This window comes from Giraffa tippelskirchi, chromosome 6, assembly GCF_054371585.1.
Source record: "Giraffa tippelskirchi isolate mGirTip1 chromosome 6, T2T-mGirTip1v1.2.pri, whole genome shotgun sequence".
NCBI lineage: Eukaryota > Metazoa > Chordata > Mammalia > Artiodactyla > Giraffidae > Giraffa > Giraffa tippelskirchi.
The window spans coordinates 51,807,890-51,824,875 of NC_137280.1; the positions used below are offsets into that span (position 1 = coordinate 51,807,890).

A 16,986-nucleotide genomic window follows, 5' to 3' on the forward strand; every position below is an offset into this window, starting at 1 on the left:
TCCAGGTAGGAGACTTTGGTGTTTGAATATTAATGGTGTTCATGAGGGGTTGCAGACTGGTGGCCTTTGGGGCTGGATGTAAGGCTGAATCCCCCCTGGTGCCATGTTTCGAAATTTGGGGATTTAAACACCTTTGGGCAGCACGCCAAGTTTCCGTTTTTTCACAGCTCCCTCCTCCCTGCTCCATTCCATCTTTTCCCCATTTATCAGCCTGCTTCCTGGAGGCCTTTGAATTGCTGACTGACTTTGGTGACCTGCTTTTCTATAAAGCATTATTAATTATTGTGAAACCTTAAGAAAGTAAATAGTGAGTTCAGGCAGCATAATGAGAAAATAACCAAGCAGAAGGTAGATAAGCACATCTTCGTTTTCAAATACCAAGCTGTTTAAATACAGCCCTGCCCACTTTTCCATTGGCACCTCCTGCTTCTCCCCCCTCTAATTGGCTCTCGCCAGCATCTACCTGGTACTCAGCAGAAACTTTCCAAATGAGGTCCCTTGTCCCTGTAATGGCTTTACATGTGAGGCGGTCTGATCCCTCTTTTACAGCTGAGACCCCAGGGCTCAGGTAATTTTTGCAGGAGCTCATAGTGAGAAACAGTGTTTATTCATACTGAGTGTGCACTTGGCACCTTGTGCCCTTGGCATTGGGCACAGCCTGGCTGGATTCTAGCCGTTTCCTGGGTAGTACGTCCTCCATTCTTCTTCCTTGGTTTTTCTTGTCTCTATAGAGAACATTGTTTGTCGTTCCTCCCTGTGTCTTGTGAATAATCATGCTGTGAGTTCCACTCTGATCAGTCTTCTCTTTGGAGGAAAGACCTGGCGTATAGGTGGTGGAGCCAACACACCTGGGCCAGGCTCTGGCTCTGTCACTTGTCAGCTGTGCAACCTTGGGCAGGCTACTCCCTCTTCTGTGCCTCCCTTCGCTTCTCATTAAGGTGTGGTGTTGGCAGCAGTCATAGCATCTACCACGGTGGAGATAAAAAGCAGAGACATTGCTTTGCCGACAAAGGTCAGTAGAGTCAAAGCTATGGTTTTTCCAGTAGTCATGTATGAATGTGAGAGTTGGACCATAAAGAATGTTGAGCACCAAAGAACTGATGCTTTTGAACTGTGGTGTTGGAGAAGACTCTTGAGAGTCCCTTGGACAGCAAGGAGATCAAACCAGTCAATCCTAAAGGAAATCCACACTGAATATTCATTGGAAGGACTGATGCTGAAGCTGAAGCTTCATTACTTTGGCCACCTGATGTGAAAAACTGATTCACTGGAAAAGACTCTGATGCTGGGAAAGGGGATGACAGAAGACAAGATGGTTGGATGGAATCAATGACTCAGTGAACATGAGTTTGAGCAAGCTCCGGGAGATGGTGAAGGACAGGGAAGCCTGGCATGCTGTAGTCCATGGGGTTGCAAGGGGTTGGACACGGCTGAGTGACTGAACAACAACAATGATGTAGATGATCATGGGGGCTGAGCAAGGTGATGTTTGCAAGGAAGGTGTCTAGCAGAGCAGATAGCACCAGTGCTCATTAAATAAACTGTCGTTGTTTAGTTGCTAAATCGTGTCTGACTCTTTGAGACCCCACGGACTGTAGCCTGCCAGGCTGTTCTGTCCATGGGATTTCCCAGGCAGGAATACTGGAGTGGGTTGCCATTTCCTGCTCCATGGGATCTTCCTGACCCAGGGATCAAACCCAAGTCTCTTGCATCTCCTGCATTGGCAGGTGGATTCTTTACCACTGAGCCACCTGGGAAGCCCCATTGAATAAATACATATCCTCAGAGCATCCTCTGTCACTTACAGGGCACAGGCACCCTTTCTGCTCATCACTTTCTTCTGATGAGCTATCAATTTCATAGTTTTATTTATTCACATCCTGGCTTCTTTTATAAAACTATTTGAGGTCTTTGTATTTCCAATGTTGAAAGCAGAGCACACGAAAACCCTTGATGTTACTGGTGCTCAGAAATGTTTTAATAAATGCCATGGTTATTTCAGAGCCCTGTTGTCAAATGTGGTTCTCATTTGGGGGCAGAGGAGCTTGGATGACAGATGTAGTCTCTACATGACTTACATTCTATAATGCCAAGACCCTTTGACATGGTCTCTTTACATTCTTTGCTTTATAGAATGACACATGAAATGCAGAGAATTTAAGTTACAGCAGCTTAATTGCAGCCATAACTCGCAAATAAGACAGAGGATATTTCTTGGAAAACCAAGAAACCAATGTCAATGCATCATGTTAATTGCTTCTGATCTTACATTAAATATAAAATATTTCAAAATGATGTATTTTTTTCTTTGATTCGCATGACTGCTCCAGTGCTCCCAACCTTTCACAGTGAATTGCTTAAAGTCAGCTTCTTTTCTGGGGGGGGAAAGAGTCATAGCCACTCAAAGCTATAGTTTTTCCAGTAGTCATGTATGGATATGAGAGTTGGACGATAAAGTAGGCTGAGCACCAAAGAATTGATACTTTCAAATTGTCATGTTGGAGAAGACTCTTGAGAGTCCCTTGGACTGCAAGGAGATCCAACCAATCCATCCTAAAGGAAATCAGTCCTGAATATTCATTGGAAGGACTATTCCTGAAGCTGAAGCTCCAGTACTTTGACCATGTTTTTTGAAGAACTGACTCATTGGAAAAGACCCTGATGCTGGGAAGGATTGAGGGCAGGAGAAAGAGATGACAGAGGATGAAATTGTTGGATGGCATCACGGACTCAATGGACTTGAGTTTGAACCAACTCCAGGAGATGATGAAGGACAGGGAAGACTGGCATGCTGCAGCCCATGGGGTCACAAGGGGTCAGACACGACTTAGCAACTGAACAGCAACAACAGCCACACTACAATGCCCTGCTTCTAAGAGGGCAGCCAAACCAAAGGAAACAAAGGGAGATAAGCATTCAAAGAGGAAATCATCCTGCTTTGGAAAAAATCTTTTCATAAATTGCATAGAACTAGTGCTTTTCTTTTTTTAACATTAAAAAAATTGAAGTATAGTTGATTTACGAGTGCCATTTCAGACTGAGGATTCTGAACCCTAGGAACATACAAATAGCTTTTGGTATTAATATATTAATAGATGAAGTTGCTCTGAAGTGTTCCAACACAGCCTCCTGTTTCTCTTTTAATGATATCAGAAAGTATATAATTAAATTTAGGCAAACATAACAAGTAGGTGACAGAGATAGAATTTCAAATAATTTATTTTCCATTCTTGCTTTACGTGCTTTGTCGCTGTTCTGTCTACACCTTGAATGTCCTTCTCTGAATAATAACGTTGTAATATATTGACAATGACATCTTAAGTGCCGCCACACCTGAAAATAATATACACTAAATCTCAATTTATCTACAGATGGATGACTGCACCGTATAATTAGGAATGGCTCCGGAGAGAGGAGGTGCTTTCTTTGCTGTTTTTCAGTTATTCAAAGCTCTCATTTTGTTAGTCGGACATTTCACTTCATCTTCTTTCTTTATTAAAATTCCAAAACTTAAAAATACTTATATTTATTTATTTAGTTGCACCAGGTCTTCACTGTGGCATGAGGGATCTAGTTCTCTGACAAGGGATTGAACCTGGGCACCCTCCATTGGGAGTGTGGAGTCTTAGCCACTGGACCGCCAAGGGAAGTTGATGGGAACCAGTTTGACTAAAGATGTAATTTTCAGTCCTTCCCTAAAACTAGACTCATCCTTCTTTTGGGCAGTGGTTTAGGGTAGAAGCTCCAGTTCTCTCTTTCCCTTTGTATCTGGTGATTCATATTTGTCTTCATCTTCATCATCTCTATCTCTGATCTGTCTGTCTACCAGACGCCTGTCAGGGAGTGGGGGCAGATTTTGGATAAGTGCCATGACAGTGAGGCCAGCATTCCAAGTGAGTGGAACAAAAGCAGAATGCGGAGGGTGTCATGAGGGATCAGGAGTCACACTTGATTTGAATACTTGGAGGATAGTTATAATAGGATGGGGAAGGATGGGGTTAGAGAAAGTTAAGTCCTGTATGGATAGGCTTCCCTGGTAGCTCAGATCATAAACAATCTGCCTGTGATATAGGAGACCTGGGTTCAATCCTTGGGTTGGGAAGATCCCCTGGAGAAGGGAATGACAACCCACTCTAGTTTTCTTGCCTGGAGAATCCCATGAACAGAGGACCCTGGCTGGCTACAGTCCAGGGGTCACAAAGAATCATACATAACTGAGCGACTAACACTTTCACACTTACACTTTTGTGGGTAGGAAATGAGGAAAATTAGAGATTTTGAACAGAGAAATATGATGAGAGTGGTGTCAGCGATTGGTTGAACTTTTTTTTTTTTTTTAGTATTCACTTAGAATATTTTTATTTATTTATTTGGCTATGCTGGTTGAGCTTTGACATGCATTTGCGTTGGGGGTCAAGAGAGCCCTGGTGAGTTGAGGATAAAACGGTAGAGGTCCCCGGGCATTGGGAGCTCCATGAGGAAACAGCAATAGGGACTGCATGTCAGTTTTGGAAATGCTCAGCTTGAGGAGACATGGAGCCATTGGAAAGGAAAAGGGCATCAAGCATTTGAAGGTAGAAGACATGAACCTGTATGAATACAGGGCTGGGAGAGGAACATGTGAGTCATAACTGCCTTTTCAGTTTTTACTGCTTTTTCCATTCCTCATGATTCACTCTTTTGTACTTTAATGCTGGCGTGTTATTTATGTTAATAATAAACCTCATTTATCTTGAAGATAGCTTTCTGTTAGGCTGCCACAAACTCTTCAAACTTATTTTTCTCGGTGACAAATAAATGATGATAAGGCTATGGCCTGTCACAGTTTCATAACTTTGGACAAATTTATCCATCGCTGTGAGTTAAGTACATTAAGATGAACGTTTCGCAGATTCTAATGGCCTAGCGGCGTCATCAGTGCAGGAAATTGGAATTTGTGAGCCCTTTAGCAGAAGAGCAGAGAGTTCCTCTAAAACAGTTAAACGATGCTTTACAGTTTTTATCCTAGGTCAGATTTTTTAAATAGGAAGGAATGAAGGTCATGATGCTGAGAGAATAACAATGGGTCTTTGTCTTTTTTTTTTGGCTGCACTAGGTTTTCATTGTGGCACGTGGGCTTTCTCCAGTTGCAGCATGTGGGCTTCTAGTTGTGGAGCATGAGTTTAGTTGCATATGGGAATCTTAGTTCCCCACCCAGGGATCAGACCCGTGTCCCTGCATTGGAAGGCGAGTTCTTAACCACTTGACCACCAGGGAAGTCCCTCAGTCAACTGATTTAAACCTTATCAGAGATAAAAAATATTGCATACCTTCACAGCTACATCTAGACTGGTGCTTGATCAAACAACTGTGCACCATGGCCATGGTGTCACACAAAGTTAACCATCAGATATCCATAGAATGGGCTTCCCAGGTGATGGTAGTGGTAAAAGAGCACCAATGCAGGAGACATAAGAGATGTGGGTTCAGTCCCTGGGTTGGGAAGATCCCCTGGAGGAGGCCATGGCAACCCACTCCAGTATTCTTGCCTGGAGAATCCCATGGACAGAGGACCCTGGCTGGCTACAGTCCATGGGGTCACAAAGAGTCAGATACGACTGAAGTGACTTAGCACAAAGGATGCACCCTTAGAATAATTTTCTGTTGGAACTTTTGTCGTAGCCACCTAGCTTATCTTCCCACCTCCCACGCCAAATACTTCCATCCATCCCTGTTCTGCTAAGAGGACCTTTGAAGGAAAGATGTCAGTGTGGGGGAGTTTGGTTCTAAGCAGCATAAGTAATAATCATATTCACTACAATAATATATTGCTTTAACATTTCCCAAAGCACAGTTTTGATTAACCTTTAACCCTCTGTGCTATCTGAAGCCCTCTAAATTTCCAGCCCCATTACCCCAAAAGTGCTCTTAGTTCATCACAGGCACTGAAGGACAATGACTTTGCTCTGTGAAACTGAACTAACACTAATACAAGGCAGAATATAAGGTGAATACTTACCAACCCTGAATACTCATTGGAAGGACTGATGCTGAAGCTGAAGCTCCAATACTTTGGCCACCTGATGCAAAGAGCTGACTAATTGGAAAAGATACTGATGCTGGACAAGATTGAGGGCAGGAGAAGCAGGGCTTGACAGAGAATGAGATGGCTGGATGGCATCACCGATTCAATGGATATGAACTTGGGCAAACTCTGGGAGATGGTGAGGGACAGAGAGGCTTGGCGTGCTGCAGTCCATGGGGTCACAAAGAGTTGGACACAACTGAGCAACTGGACAGCCACAACAAGACGATAGGAATAAAGAAGGGGCCCTGGGAGACGAAGAGTTGATGTGAGTAGTTCAAGATTTTCAGATCGGGAAAAACTTCATTAAGCTGGGGAGGAAGGAAAGGGGAAAATAGGCCATGTTGGGGCTGAATTGGATCTTCCCTCCACACCCTTCATCCCCCCATCCCTTGCCAACCAGTTCATGTGTTCAAGTCTTAGCTCCTAATATATTGGAATGTGATTGTGTTTGCAGACAGGATCTCTACAGAGGTTATTAGACTAAAATGAGGTCATTGGGGCAGGCCCTAGTCCAGTGTAACTGGTGTCATTACAAGAAGAGGGAATCTGGCCACAGACATACACAGAAGAAAGACCATGTGAGGTCACAGGGGGAAGGTGGATGTTTGCAAGACCAAGGAGAGAGGCTTCAGGAGAAACCAACCCTGCCCACACCGTGAGCTCGGACATCAAGCCTCCAGAACTTTGAGAAAATAGATTTCTGTGGTTTAAGCCACTTAGTCTGTGGTCCTTTGTTATGGGCATAAACTTATACAGGTTGGAGTGAGGCAGGGCTCAGGGAACACAGAGGGAGCTAAAGCTGAGAGGTGGCAAAAATGTAGTGTGTGTGACAGATGAGGACTGAGCATTTAAGTCACCAGTAATAGTTATAACTGGTTTTCAGAATATGCTGGAAATTTTCCTGGTACTTGAATTAACTATCTTCCAGTTTTGTGGAAAGGGGATCTCTGATGATGTTTTGTTTGGTCTTAATGAGGCAAAGCTGTAAAGAGTCCACCTGCCAATACAGGAGACGCTGGTTCAAACCCTGGATTGGGAAGATACTCTGGAGAAGGAAGTGGTAACCTGCTCCAGTATTCTTGCCTGGAAAATCCCATGGACAGAGGAGCCTGGTGGGCTATAGCCCATGGAGTCTCAAAGAATCAGACACGGCTGAGCAACTAAACCACAAGAGAAAGCACCTGCATGAAAAGGGAGTTTCTCATAAATACCAGACGAGAGCTTTGTTTCTAAAGTTTGGGTTTCTTGTGTTCTGTGAGGGAAGATTCTCTTTTGCTCTTAAATTGCCATCATGTCTCCAGTAATTATTTAAGATCCAGATGGTAGGATGAAAACCAGGTGGTAGAGACTCTCTTGCTGTTTTCGTTCTCTGTTATTTTACTAGTCACATGAAGGTTATAGCAATCTCCTGTCATCCTTTTTAGCTTGGGTTGGTGGAAGTGCTGGCATTTCCCTTAATTTTTCTTTTCTTTCTTTCTCTTCCTTTCTTCTTTCTTCCGTACTCTGCAGCTTGCAGTATCTTAGTTCCCTGATCAGGGATTGAGCCCAGCCCTTGGCAGTGAAAGTGTGGAGTTTTAACCAGTGAACTGCTAGGAAATTCCCTCTCTCTTTCTATAATAGATTGTATTTTTTTAGAACAGTTTTAGATTTACAGGAAAATTATGAAAGTAGTACAGAAAATTCTATAAAATTGGGCTTCCCAGGTGATGCTAGAGTGCCAATGCAGGAGACATAAGAGATGCAGGTTCAATCCTTGGGTCAGGAAGATCCCCTGGAGAAAGAAATGGCAACCCACTCCAGTATTCTTGCCTGGGAAATTCCATGGACAGAGGAGCCTGGTGGGCTACAGTCTACGGAGTTGCAAAGAGTTGGGCACATGACTGAGCGACTGAGCATGAGAAAGTTCACATCTAACTCACACTTAGTTTCCTGTGTTTTCAGCATCCTAGTATGGCACACTGGTCATAATTAGTTGTCCAATCTTGATATGCTAAGTCCTTCTGTTATTGTTTCCTTCGTTTTCACCTAAAGTCCCTTTTCTGTTCCAAGACCTCATCTGTAACACCATATTACATTTAGTTCTCCTGTTTCCTTGGACTCCTCTTGGCTGTGACATTTTCTCAGGCTTTCTTTGTCTTTGATGACCTTGACAGTTTTGAGACGTACTGGTCAGGTATTTTGTAGAAATATCCCTCTGTTAAGATTTGTCCGATGTTTTCTTCATGGTTACACTGGGGTTATGGTTTACTGGAAGGAAGAGCATAGAGGTAAAATGTCGTGTTCATCATCACATTTCCAGGGTGCCTGTATCAGCATGTCTGATGACGGCTCATGTTGGTCTGGTCACCTGGCCCAAGTGGCAATGGCCATGTTTCTCCACTGTGTGGTATCCCACACCATACTGTGTGAGACAAAATCACCGTGAGCAGCACTCACGCAAGGAGTGGGGACTCTGCATTTTTTAAACACAAAAACATGTGAAGTAGTTTTGGAAGAACAGGTGTGAGTGATGGGATGTTACTGAATTAGGAGGAGTGGCAAAGAAACAAAAATGAAAACAAAAAAAACTGAAAGTAGCCAACCTCAAAACATGCATTTTTGGTTTGTTTCAGAAAAAAAATACTCCTTACTGTTGCTATGAGAAGTAAGAAAACCATTTATTTGAACTTTGTAATTTGTGAAATCAAGATAGATTTCAACCTTGACCTTTTTTTCTTGTTGATTTTAATTACGGCAAACAGTTCTTATCTGTTCCACTGTACACTTATCTGTACCACTGGGATGCCAAAGCTACTGTTGCAGCCAGAAATGGAAAGATTAAGTTGGTCTGTTTTTCATTATTAATTGAAGAGTTATAGAACATTGCTTTCTTAAAGGCAGTGCCTGGACAGTTACATTTACTGGGCAGTCCAAGTTCAGTGCAAAGAAATAGAGGAAAACAATAGAATGAGAAAGACTAGACATCTCTTCAAGAAAATTAGAGATACCAAGGGAACATTTCATGCAAAGATGGGCTCAATAAAGGCTAGAAACAGTATGGACCTAACAGAAGCAGAAGATATTAAGAAGAGGTGGCAAGAATACACAGAAGAACTATACAAAAAAGATCTTAATGACCCAGATAACCACAACTGTGTGATAACTCACCTAGAGCCAGACATCCTGGAGTGCAAAGTCAAGTGGGCCCTAGGAAGCATCACTATGAACAAAACTAGTGGAGGTGATGGAATTCCAGTTGAGCTATTTCAAATCCTAAAAGAGGATGCTGTTAAAGTGCTTCACTCAATATGCCAGCAAATTTGAAAAACTCAGCAGTGGCCACAGGACTGGAAAAGGTGTTTTCATTCCAATCCCAAAGAAAGGCAATGCCAAAGAATGTTCAAACTACCATTAAGTTGCACTCATCTCACATGCTAGCAAAGTAATGCTCAAAATTCTTCAAGCTAGGCTTCAATAGTACGTGAGCCAAGAATTTCCAAATGTTCAAGCTGGATTTAGAAAAGGCAGAGGAACCAGAGATCAAATTGCCAACATCCATTGGATCATAGAAAAAGCAAGAGAATTCCAGAAAAAACATCTACTTGCTTCATTGACTGCGCTAAAGCCTTTGACTATGTGGATCACAACAGACTGTGGAAAATTCTTAAAGTGATGGGAATACCAGACCATCTCACTTGCCTCCTGAGAAACCTGTATGCAAGTCAAGAAGCAACAGTTAGAACCGGACATGGATCAAAAGGCTGGTTCCAAACAGGAAAAGAAGTATGTCAAGACTGTATATTGTCACCCTACTTATTTAACTTCTATGCAGAGTACCGAAGAAGGCAATGGCACCCCACTCCAGTACTTTTGCCTGTAACATCCCATGGACAGAGGAGCCTGGTAGGCTGCAGTCCATAGGGTCGCTAAGAGTCGGACACGACTGGGCGACTTCACTTTCACTTTTCACTTTTATGCATTGGAGAAGGAAATGGCAACCCACTCCAGTGTTCTTGCCTGGAGAATCTCATGGATGGGGGAGCCTGGTGGGCTGGTGTCTATGGGGTCACACAGAGTCGGACACAACTGAAGCGACTTAGCAGCAGCATACAGAGTACATCATGCAAAATGCCAGGCTGGATGAAGCACACGCTGGAATCAAGATTGCCAGGAGAAATATCAATAACCTCAGATATGCAGATGACACCACCCTTATGGCAAAAAGTGAAGAAGAACTAAAGAGCCTCCTGATGAAGGTTAAAGAGGAGAGTGAAAAAGCTGGCTTAAAACTCAGCATTCAAAAAACCCAGATCATGGCATCCGGTCCCATCACTTCATGGCAAATAGATAGGGAAACAGTGGAAATGGTGACAGACTTTATTTTCTTGGGCTCCAAAATCACTGCAGATGGTGACTGCAGCCATGAAATTAAAAGACACTTGCTCCTTGGAAGAAAAGTTATGACCAACCTAGACAGCATATTAAAAAGCAGAGACATTACTTTGCCGACAAAGGTCCATCTAGTCAAAGCTATGGTTTTTCCAGTAGTCATGTATGGGTGTGAGCGTTGGACCATAAAGAAGGTTGAGTGCTGAAGAATTGATGCTTTTGAGCTGGTGTTGGAAAAGACTCTTGAGAGTCCCTTGGACTGCAAGGAGATCCAATCAGTCCATCCTAAAGGAGATCAGTCCTGAGTGTTCATTGAAAGGACTGATGCTGAAGCTGAAGCTAGCCACCTGTTGTGAGGAGCTGACTCATTATGAAAAACCCTGATGCTGGGGAAGATTGAAAGTGGGAGAAGAAGGGGACAACAGAGGATGAGTTGGTTGGATGGCATCACAGACTCGACGGACATGAGTTTGAGCAAGCTCTGGGAGATGGTAAAGGACAGGGAAGCCTGGTGTGCTGCAGTCCATGGGTTGTAGAGAGTCAGACATGACTGAGCGACTGAATAACAACACCCAAGTTCATGAGAGCTTCTCATAGCCTGACCTGTCTTGGGTTGTTGTTTTGTTGTTGTTCAGTCACCAAATCGTGTCTGACTATTTTCGACCCCATGGACTGCAACACATCTTTCTCCTCTGTCCTCCATTATCTCCTGGAGTTTGCTCATTCATGTCCATTGAGTCCTTGATGCGATCTAACCATCTCATCCTCTGCCACCACCTTCTCCTGTTGCCTTCAGTCTTTACCAACATCAGGGTCTTTTCCAATGAGTGGACTCTTCACATCAAGTGGACAAAATATTGGAGCTCCACCTTCAGCATCAGTCATTCCAATGAATATTCAGGAAGGACTTCCTGAAGAAGTCCTTTAGGACTTTAAGATTGACTGGTTTGATTTTGCAGTCCAAGAAACTCCCGAGAGTCTTGTCCTGGGTTATTATTTCTATAATATTATAGACAGAGGGCCTCATTACTTCCCTCTAGTGGTCAGCTTTATAATTTTGAATTCTAGCTGGGAAAACTCGGCAAGAGAAGCTTCAAACTTACAGCAATCTTCCTTGATAATTTTCCTTCATATTTTAATATGGATGTTAAAAGGACAAGATGTTTGAATTTTAGTATGTCTTTTTGGATTAATTCTTAAATGAGGCATTGTTTCCAGGAGGTAAGTAATTATAACTTGATTAAAATGTAAAGCGATGATTAGTATTCTCGGCAGAAGGTTTACCTAACTACTGTTATACTGAGAACCTCAGCGGCCATTTGATTTTAACCAGGGAATTGAGTTTGGCTTCGTGCAAGTGTTTTATCAGCACTGTAGAAGCAAGTGTGTATTCTAGATAAACTTGAAAACCACAGAGCTCTATAGGACTAAGGGTGAGAGAGTCCTCTAAGCATTGTTTGTCATTCTTTCACAGATAAAATTTTATCTGCAGTGCAGGAAATGGCCTTTTTAAAAAAGAGCTCCACATTGGCATTCATTTCTTTACCATGCTTTAAAAAAGATGCAGTGCTTTTCATAGGATGCTATCTCTACATATTCTTAGAAAGTTGAACTAATTTACAGAATGTGAGACTGGCTTAGTGTCATTCTTGATGGAGATGGTGGGTGACACAGTACTGAAGTATATAGGTACTAATCCTTTCAATGAGTTCTCATGTGTGTGACTAGACCTGGAGTTTCATTTCAGTGAGAGCCAGAGGGAATCAGGACAGAAGCAGAACTTGAGAGGCACTGAGCCCTGCTTTTGTTGAGAAATAAGAAGGAAGGAATTCACACAGAGAGCCTGAATTCAACCAGTCATCTCTTTGTGTCTATCTGTGATACTCTTGTTGCATACCATACCATGTGGATAGGGTCAAGGAGAAGTTGATACATCTTTGTTTTCCTGAACAGAAGTACCTTTAGTAATGAGGTTGCCTGTCTGTCATTGCTCATCCAGCTCCACCTGATCCACTGGAACTCCACCTTGTTTGGCAGTATTGATGAGGCTGTGGGGAAGCCCCATGGAATTGCTATCATCGCTTTGTTTGTCCAGGTAAACGGTTTCCTGCTAAGATTATTACATTGTTCTAATTCATTTTGCAGAAGATTTTTGTTCTCTCTCAGTTTTACTACTTAGAAGGGACAGTAAGTGCTTATACAGAGAACGTTGATAATTTAAAAATAGTTTAGAAAACTTGGGGCTTCCCTGGCAGCTCAGTGGTAAAGCATCTGCTTCCCATTGCGGGAGACACAGGTCAATTCCTGGTCCTGGAAGATCACATATGCCTTGGACCATCTAAGCCCATGTGCCACAACTGTTGAACCTGTGCTCTTGGGCCTGGGAACAGCAACTATTGAGCCCATGTGCTGCAACTACTGAAGCCTCAGGGCCTTATAGCCTGTGCTCTATAAGAGAAGCCATGACAATGAGAGGCCTGGGACCACAACTGGAGGGTAGTCCCCACTCAGAGCAGCTAGAGAAATCTTGTGTGTAGCAACAAAGACCCAGCACAGCCAAAAATAAGAAATTAAAAAAAAAAAAGAAAATGTGGTCTCTGTGGATCAAGTTCAGCCATATTCACTGGTAGAAAATGGTTCACTGTGTTATCAGAAATTTTCTTCAGAGTGGCATTCAGATTCTTTGGAGAAATGAATTAGAAAATGTTTCCTAAAGGCAGAGTTCATTTTATTAATGAAAAAGAATTTCAGGAAATGTTTTTGGACCCTGCCTCACTGCAAAATCAAAGAAAAGTCAATAATATAATCATGCAGTAGGTTCCTTTAGCTATTTGTTATGAGTAATTTTTCTTCTAAGATGGTTGGAAGAGCCTTGTAGAAAAACACTGATGAAATAAGACTGGCAAAGACCTTGTGGATATAAAGTTTAGATATGAACTCTTTGGTGGGCAAAGAACATTATATGCATTGAGTGAAATATACCCCTGGAGGAGGAAATGACAACCCACTCCAGTATTCTTGCCTGGAGAATCCCATGCACAGAGGAGCCTGGTGGGCTACAGTCCATGGGGTCGCAAGTCAGACACAACTGAGCCACTAGCACACATACAGTCAAATGTACAAATTGGACCATAGAGTTTCAAAGGTAAGATTTTAATTCAGTTTTTCAGGTAACTCTTTTAAACTTTGTTGTATCATCTTCTTGATGCAATAAAAGATTTAGAGCTGAAAGAGACCCTGGAGGGGGTTCCCAGGTTGCTCAGTGGTAAAGAATCCTCCTGCCAATGCAGGACGTGAAGGAAGATCCAGATTATCCGTGTGACGATGCCTTTCTTAGGAAAGAGCAATATCACAGAAACTGAGCACAGATGAGCACGGAGGAAAGAAGGGCTGATCCCGAGTGTCAGCCGAGGCAGAGAGGAAAGGACCACAGCTGGGGCCTCGCACTTAGGTCAGAGGCTGGGAAAGCGGAGACGAGGGTGTCCAGGCAGTGAGGATAGGTTTCCCTTTCAAGAAACTTGACTCAAAGACAGAAGGGGTGATAACCAGCGATGATGTGCACAGCGAGGTTCAGTTTGTTTCATTTTGAGATCCGAGATGGGCCTGTGTTTTTATTCTGAGCAAAAAGAGCTAGCGCAGGACTTCCCTGGTGGTCCAGTGACTAAGACTCTGCACTCCCAGTGCAGGGGCCCGAGTTTGATCCCAGGTTGAGCAACTAGATACCACACGCTGCAATTAAGGGTTTGCTTCCCAAAAACAAACAAAAAAAAAAAAAAGAAAAAAGATCCCTCATGCCACAGTGAAGATCGAAGATCCTTCCTATCCCAATTAAGACCCAGTGTAGCCAAATAAATAATTATATATATTAAAAAAAGCTAGTGCAGATATAGTTTGAAAATGCTGCAGGAAAGGAGATGATTGATGTAGAAGGGCCCCAGAGGAAGTGGGGGGTGTCGGATGAGCGTTTATGTGGATGCACTGACCCCAGACAGGAGGGGCCTCACCCTTTCTCCAAAACCGAGGGTGAGGAGGAAAGGGTGGGCACCAACAGCAAGCACTTTTAGGTGAAGAAAGACAGGAAATTAAGGGAGTTCATGCCTGATGACCTGTATTATCTCCCAGACATGCACAGCAAAATTATTTATAGAGCAAAGGAAATGTGGGTGTGGGATTGAGTTTTGAAATAGCTCAGGAGGTGAATGACAACAGACTTGACTGTCAGGGTGGGAGACCCACTCGAGGTTGGACATCAAAGACAGTCTAGGACAGCAGATAGTGGGCTAGTCTCTCCATCCACCGTGAGGAGAAGAGAATTCTAGCAAATTAACTGTTGCATCGATGGGTTGCAGAGTAGTTGATTTAGGAGGGCAGAGGGACTAGAGGATGGAGAGATGTCTTTCAGGGTAGGCAGGAAAGGAAAGAGATAGAGCCAAGAGGGACCCCAGGGCTTGACTCCTTGTGATCAGTGAATAGGAAGAAAGAGAAGAGAGGAGAGAGGATTGGTTGACAGAGGTGCGGTGGAGCTGAGGGACATGGACTGAGGAGTCAAGAGAGAGGTCGGGGAGGGCATAGGTCACACCCAGGGATGCTGAAGTCCTCCGGCGACTGCAGGAGGGGATGATCATTGGTTGTGACCAATGGATCAGTGAGTGATAGTGGAGCAGGATAGCATGGGAGGAGGGCAGTCCACTCAGAGGGGGCTGGCCTTGGGCTTGCAGAACAGAAGACCCATCAGAAGGTAACAGCCAGGCACTGACCAGAGCTCTTAATCTCATCTTTGAGGGAGGCTGTACAGTGTCCACTCAAAAGGCTTGGAGTAAAGACCTTGGGCAGATCCAAGGGGTTCACAGGGACCAGCAGGTGGCAGGGAGCTTGTTAAGGATGTGGCATCGTCCCATTCCAGAGGGTGTGGTGGGAAGTGAGGGGATTAGCCATAGAAGTTGAAAAATTCAGGGCTTTGCAGGGCTGAGGTTTTCGGAGAGGAAACTGACCGGCGGGCTGGCATTCTGGGCAGTGGTGAAAGATGGCGAAGGGCAGAGGCCAGAAGTTGCCTAGTTGTGGGTGGACTCTTGGCCCCAGGTTGTGTTGTCACCCACACTGTTGTAGGATTTTAGGGACTGGACTGTGCAGAGCATCATCTATGTTTTCTTTTTGGTGGCTGTAACCTGTTCAGACAGGACTTTGACAAAGAAAGGAAGGAACAAGATGGAGTCATAGCTAGCTGGAGTTTATTGCAAAATAAATAGTTATGTCCACAAAGTATAGAACCTTAAAGAGGCAGTAATAGTTATTAAGCGCTGTATTTGAGGCTGTGTAGCATTCTGAATAAGAGTGATCTGGGTAATAATCACTGAGTTTCGATGCATCGTGCCCTATTCTAAGGTTTTTGTTTGACTGAGTCTTATTTTCAACTCCATCACTTTTATCCTGCTGTATAGAGGAGAAAGCTGAAGGACAGAGAGGTTAGGTAAACTTGCTCAAGACTGAAAAGTGAGTCAAGGTCAGAACCCAGCATCCAACGCAAGTGACCTTGTTCCTGGGCCACTAAACTGTGTGGCTTCACAGTGTTCAGATGTGGGCTGTTCAAAGAATTATGCTCTGATCAGAGACACACGAAGTGACGACAGAGCCCACTTGTGGGTGTAAGCATCCAAATACTACATTCTGCTTAAACCAGTACAACAGAAAATGAAGGTGTTAGTTGCTCAGTCATGTCTGACTCCTTGCAACATGGACTGTAGCCTGCCAGGCTTCTTTGTCCATGGAATTTTCCAGGCAAGAATACTGGAGTGGGCAGGCATTTCCTTCTCTAGGGGATCTTCCTGATCCAGGGATTGAACCTGGGTCTCCCACAATGCAGGCAGATTCTTTACTGTCTGAGCCACCAATACAACAAAGGAGTCTGTTTTTCCCTGAAGGTGGGGTGCAGGCATCTGCCTACAGGTCCACGCTTTGACACCAAGGAGTACATTTTGCCTAAGATACACACACACACACACACACACACACTTATTAACTTAAGAGAATTCATTTTCTATTTCTAGAGCCTATCTTAGGAATTGCAAACACTTGGAAAATATAATCTTGATTATTTGGAACCGATTGGCTTGTCTTAGGTTGTATAAGTTTCCTGTCGTACCTCCTTCCTTTGATCCCCTTTGACCTAGTGTTTTTCCCAGTTGGTTCACAATGGAGAGAAACAGGGCATGTGAACATGGTGACAGCTATTGTAGGTCCTTGTGGATCATTCTCCAAAAATTTATGTGCAAAAGAAAAAGCAAACCATAACAAGGATTGTTTATCTGAGGTTATAAATGGTCTCTGTTGTGACTGCCTTCCATTAGCATGGATGGAAACTGTTGAAACTTGACTGAAAAGTAGAAATGAGATTACACTTATAATTTCTAAAGTTAGAGTCAAGAATACTTCACATCATATTCTTTGTAAAGTCTCAAATTCCTTGGGACATTTTATGCACTGAAAATATGTAATGATATAGAATGCTTTAAAATAGAAAGCTACAAACAGCTTATTCTTATTTATTCAAGAAT

At 43.3% G+C, this 16,986-nt stretch overlaps 1 protein-coding gene across 9 annotated transcripts in view; it reads left to right on the top strand.

Moving 5' to 3' along the window:
• CA8 (carbonic anhydrase 8 (inactive)) overlaps positions 1-16,986 on the top strand; it is an 85,381-nt gene that overhangs the window by 39,211 nt on the left and 29,184 nt on the right. For 8 of the 9 annotated variants that reach the window (XR_014057795.1, XR_014057796.1, XM_081504342.1 and 5 more), the window contains one exon: positions 12,435-12,530. The exons of the other annotated variant lie outside the window; for it this stretch is intronic. Coding sequence is in view for 6 of the 8 variants with exons in the window: in XM_081504342.1 (XP_081360468.1) it covers positions 12,435-12,530 (96 nt within the window). In the remaining 2 variants the exon portion in view is untranslated. The remainder of the gene's footprint in view (positions 1-12,434; positions 12,531-16,986) is intronic. 9 annotated transcript variants of the gene reach the window in all.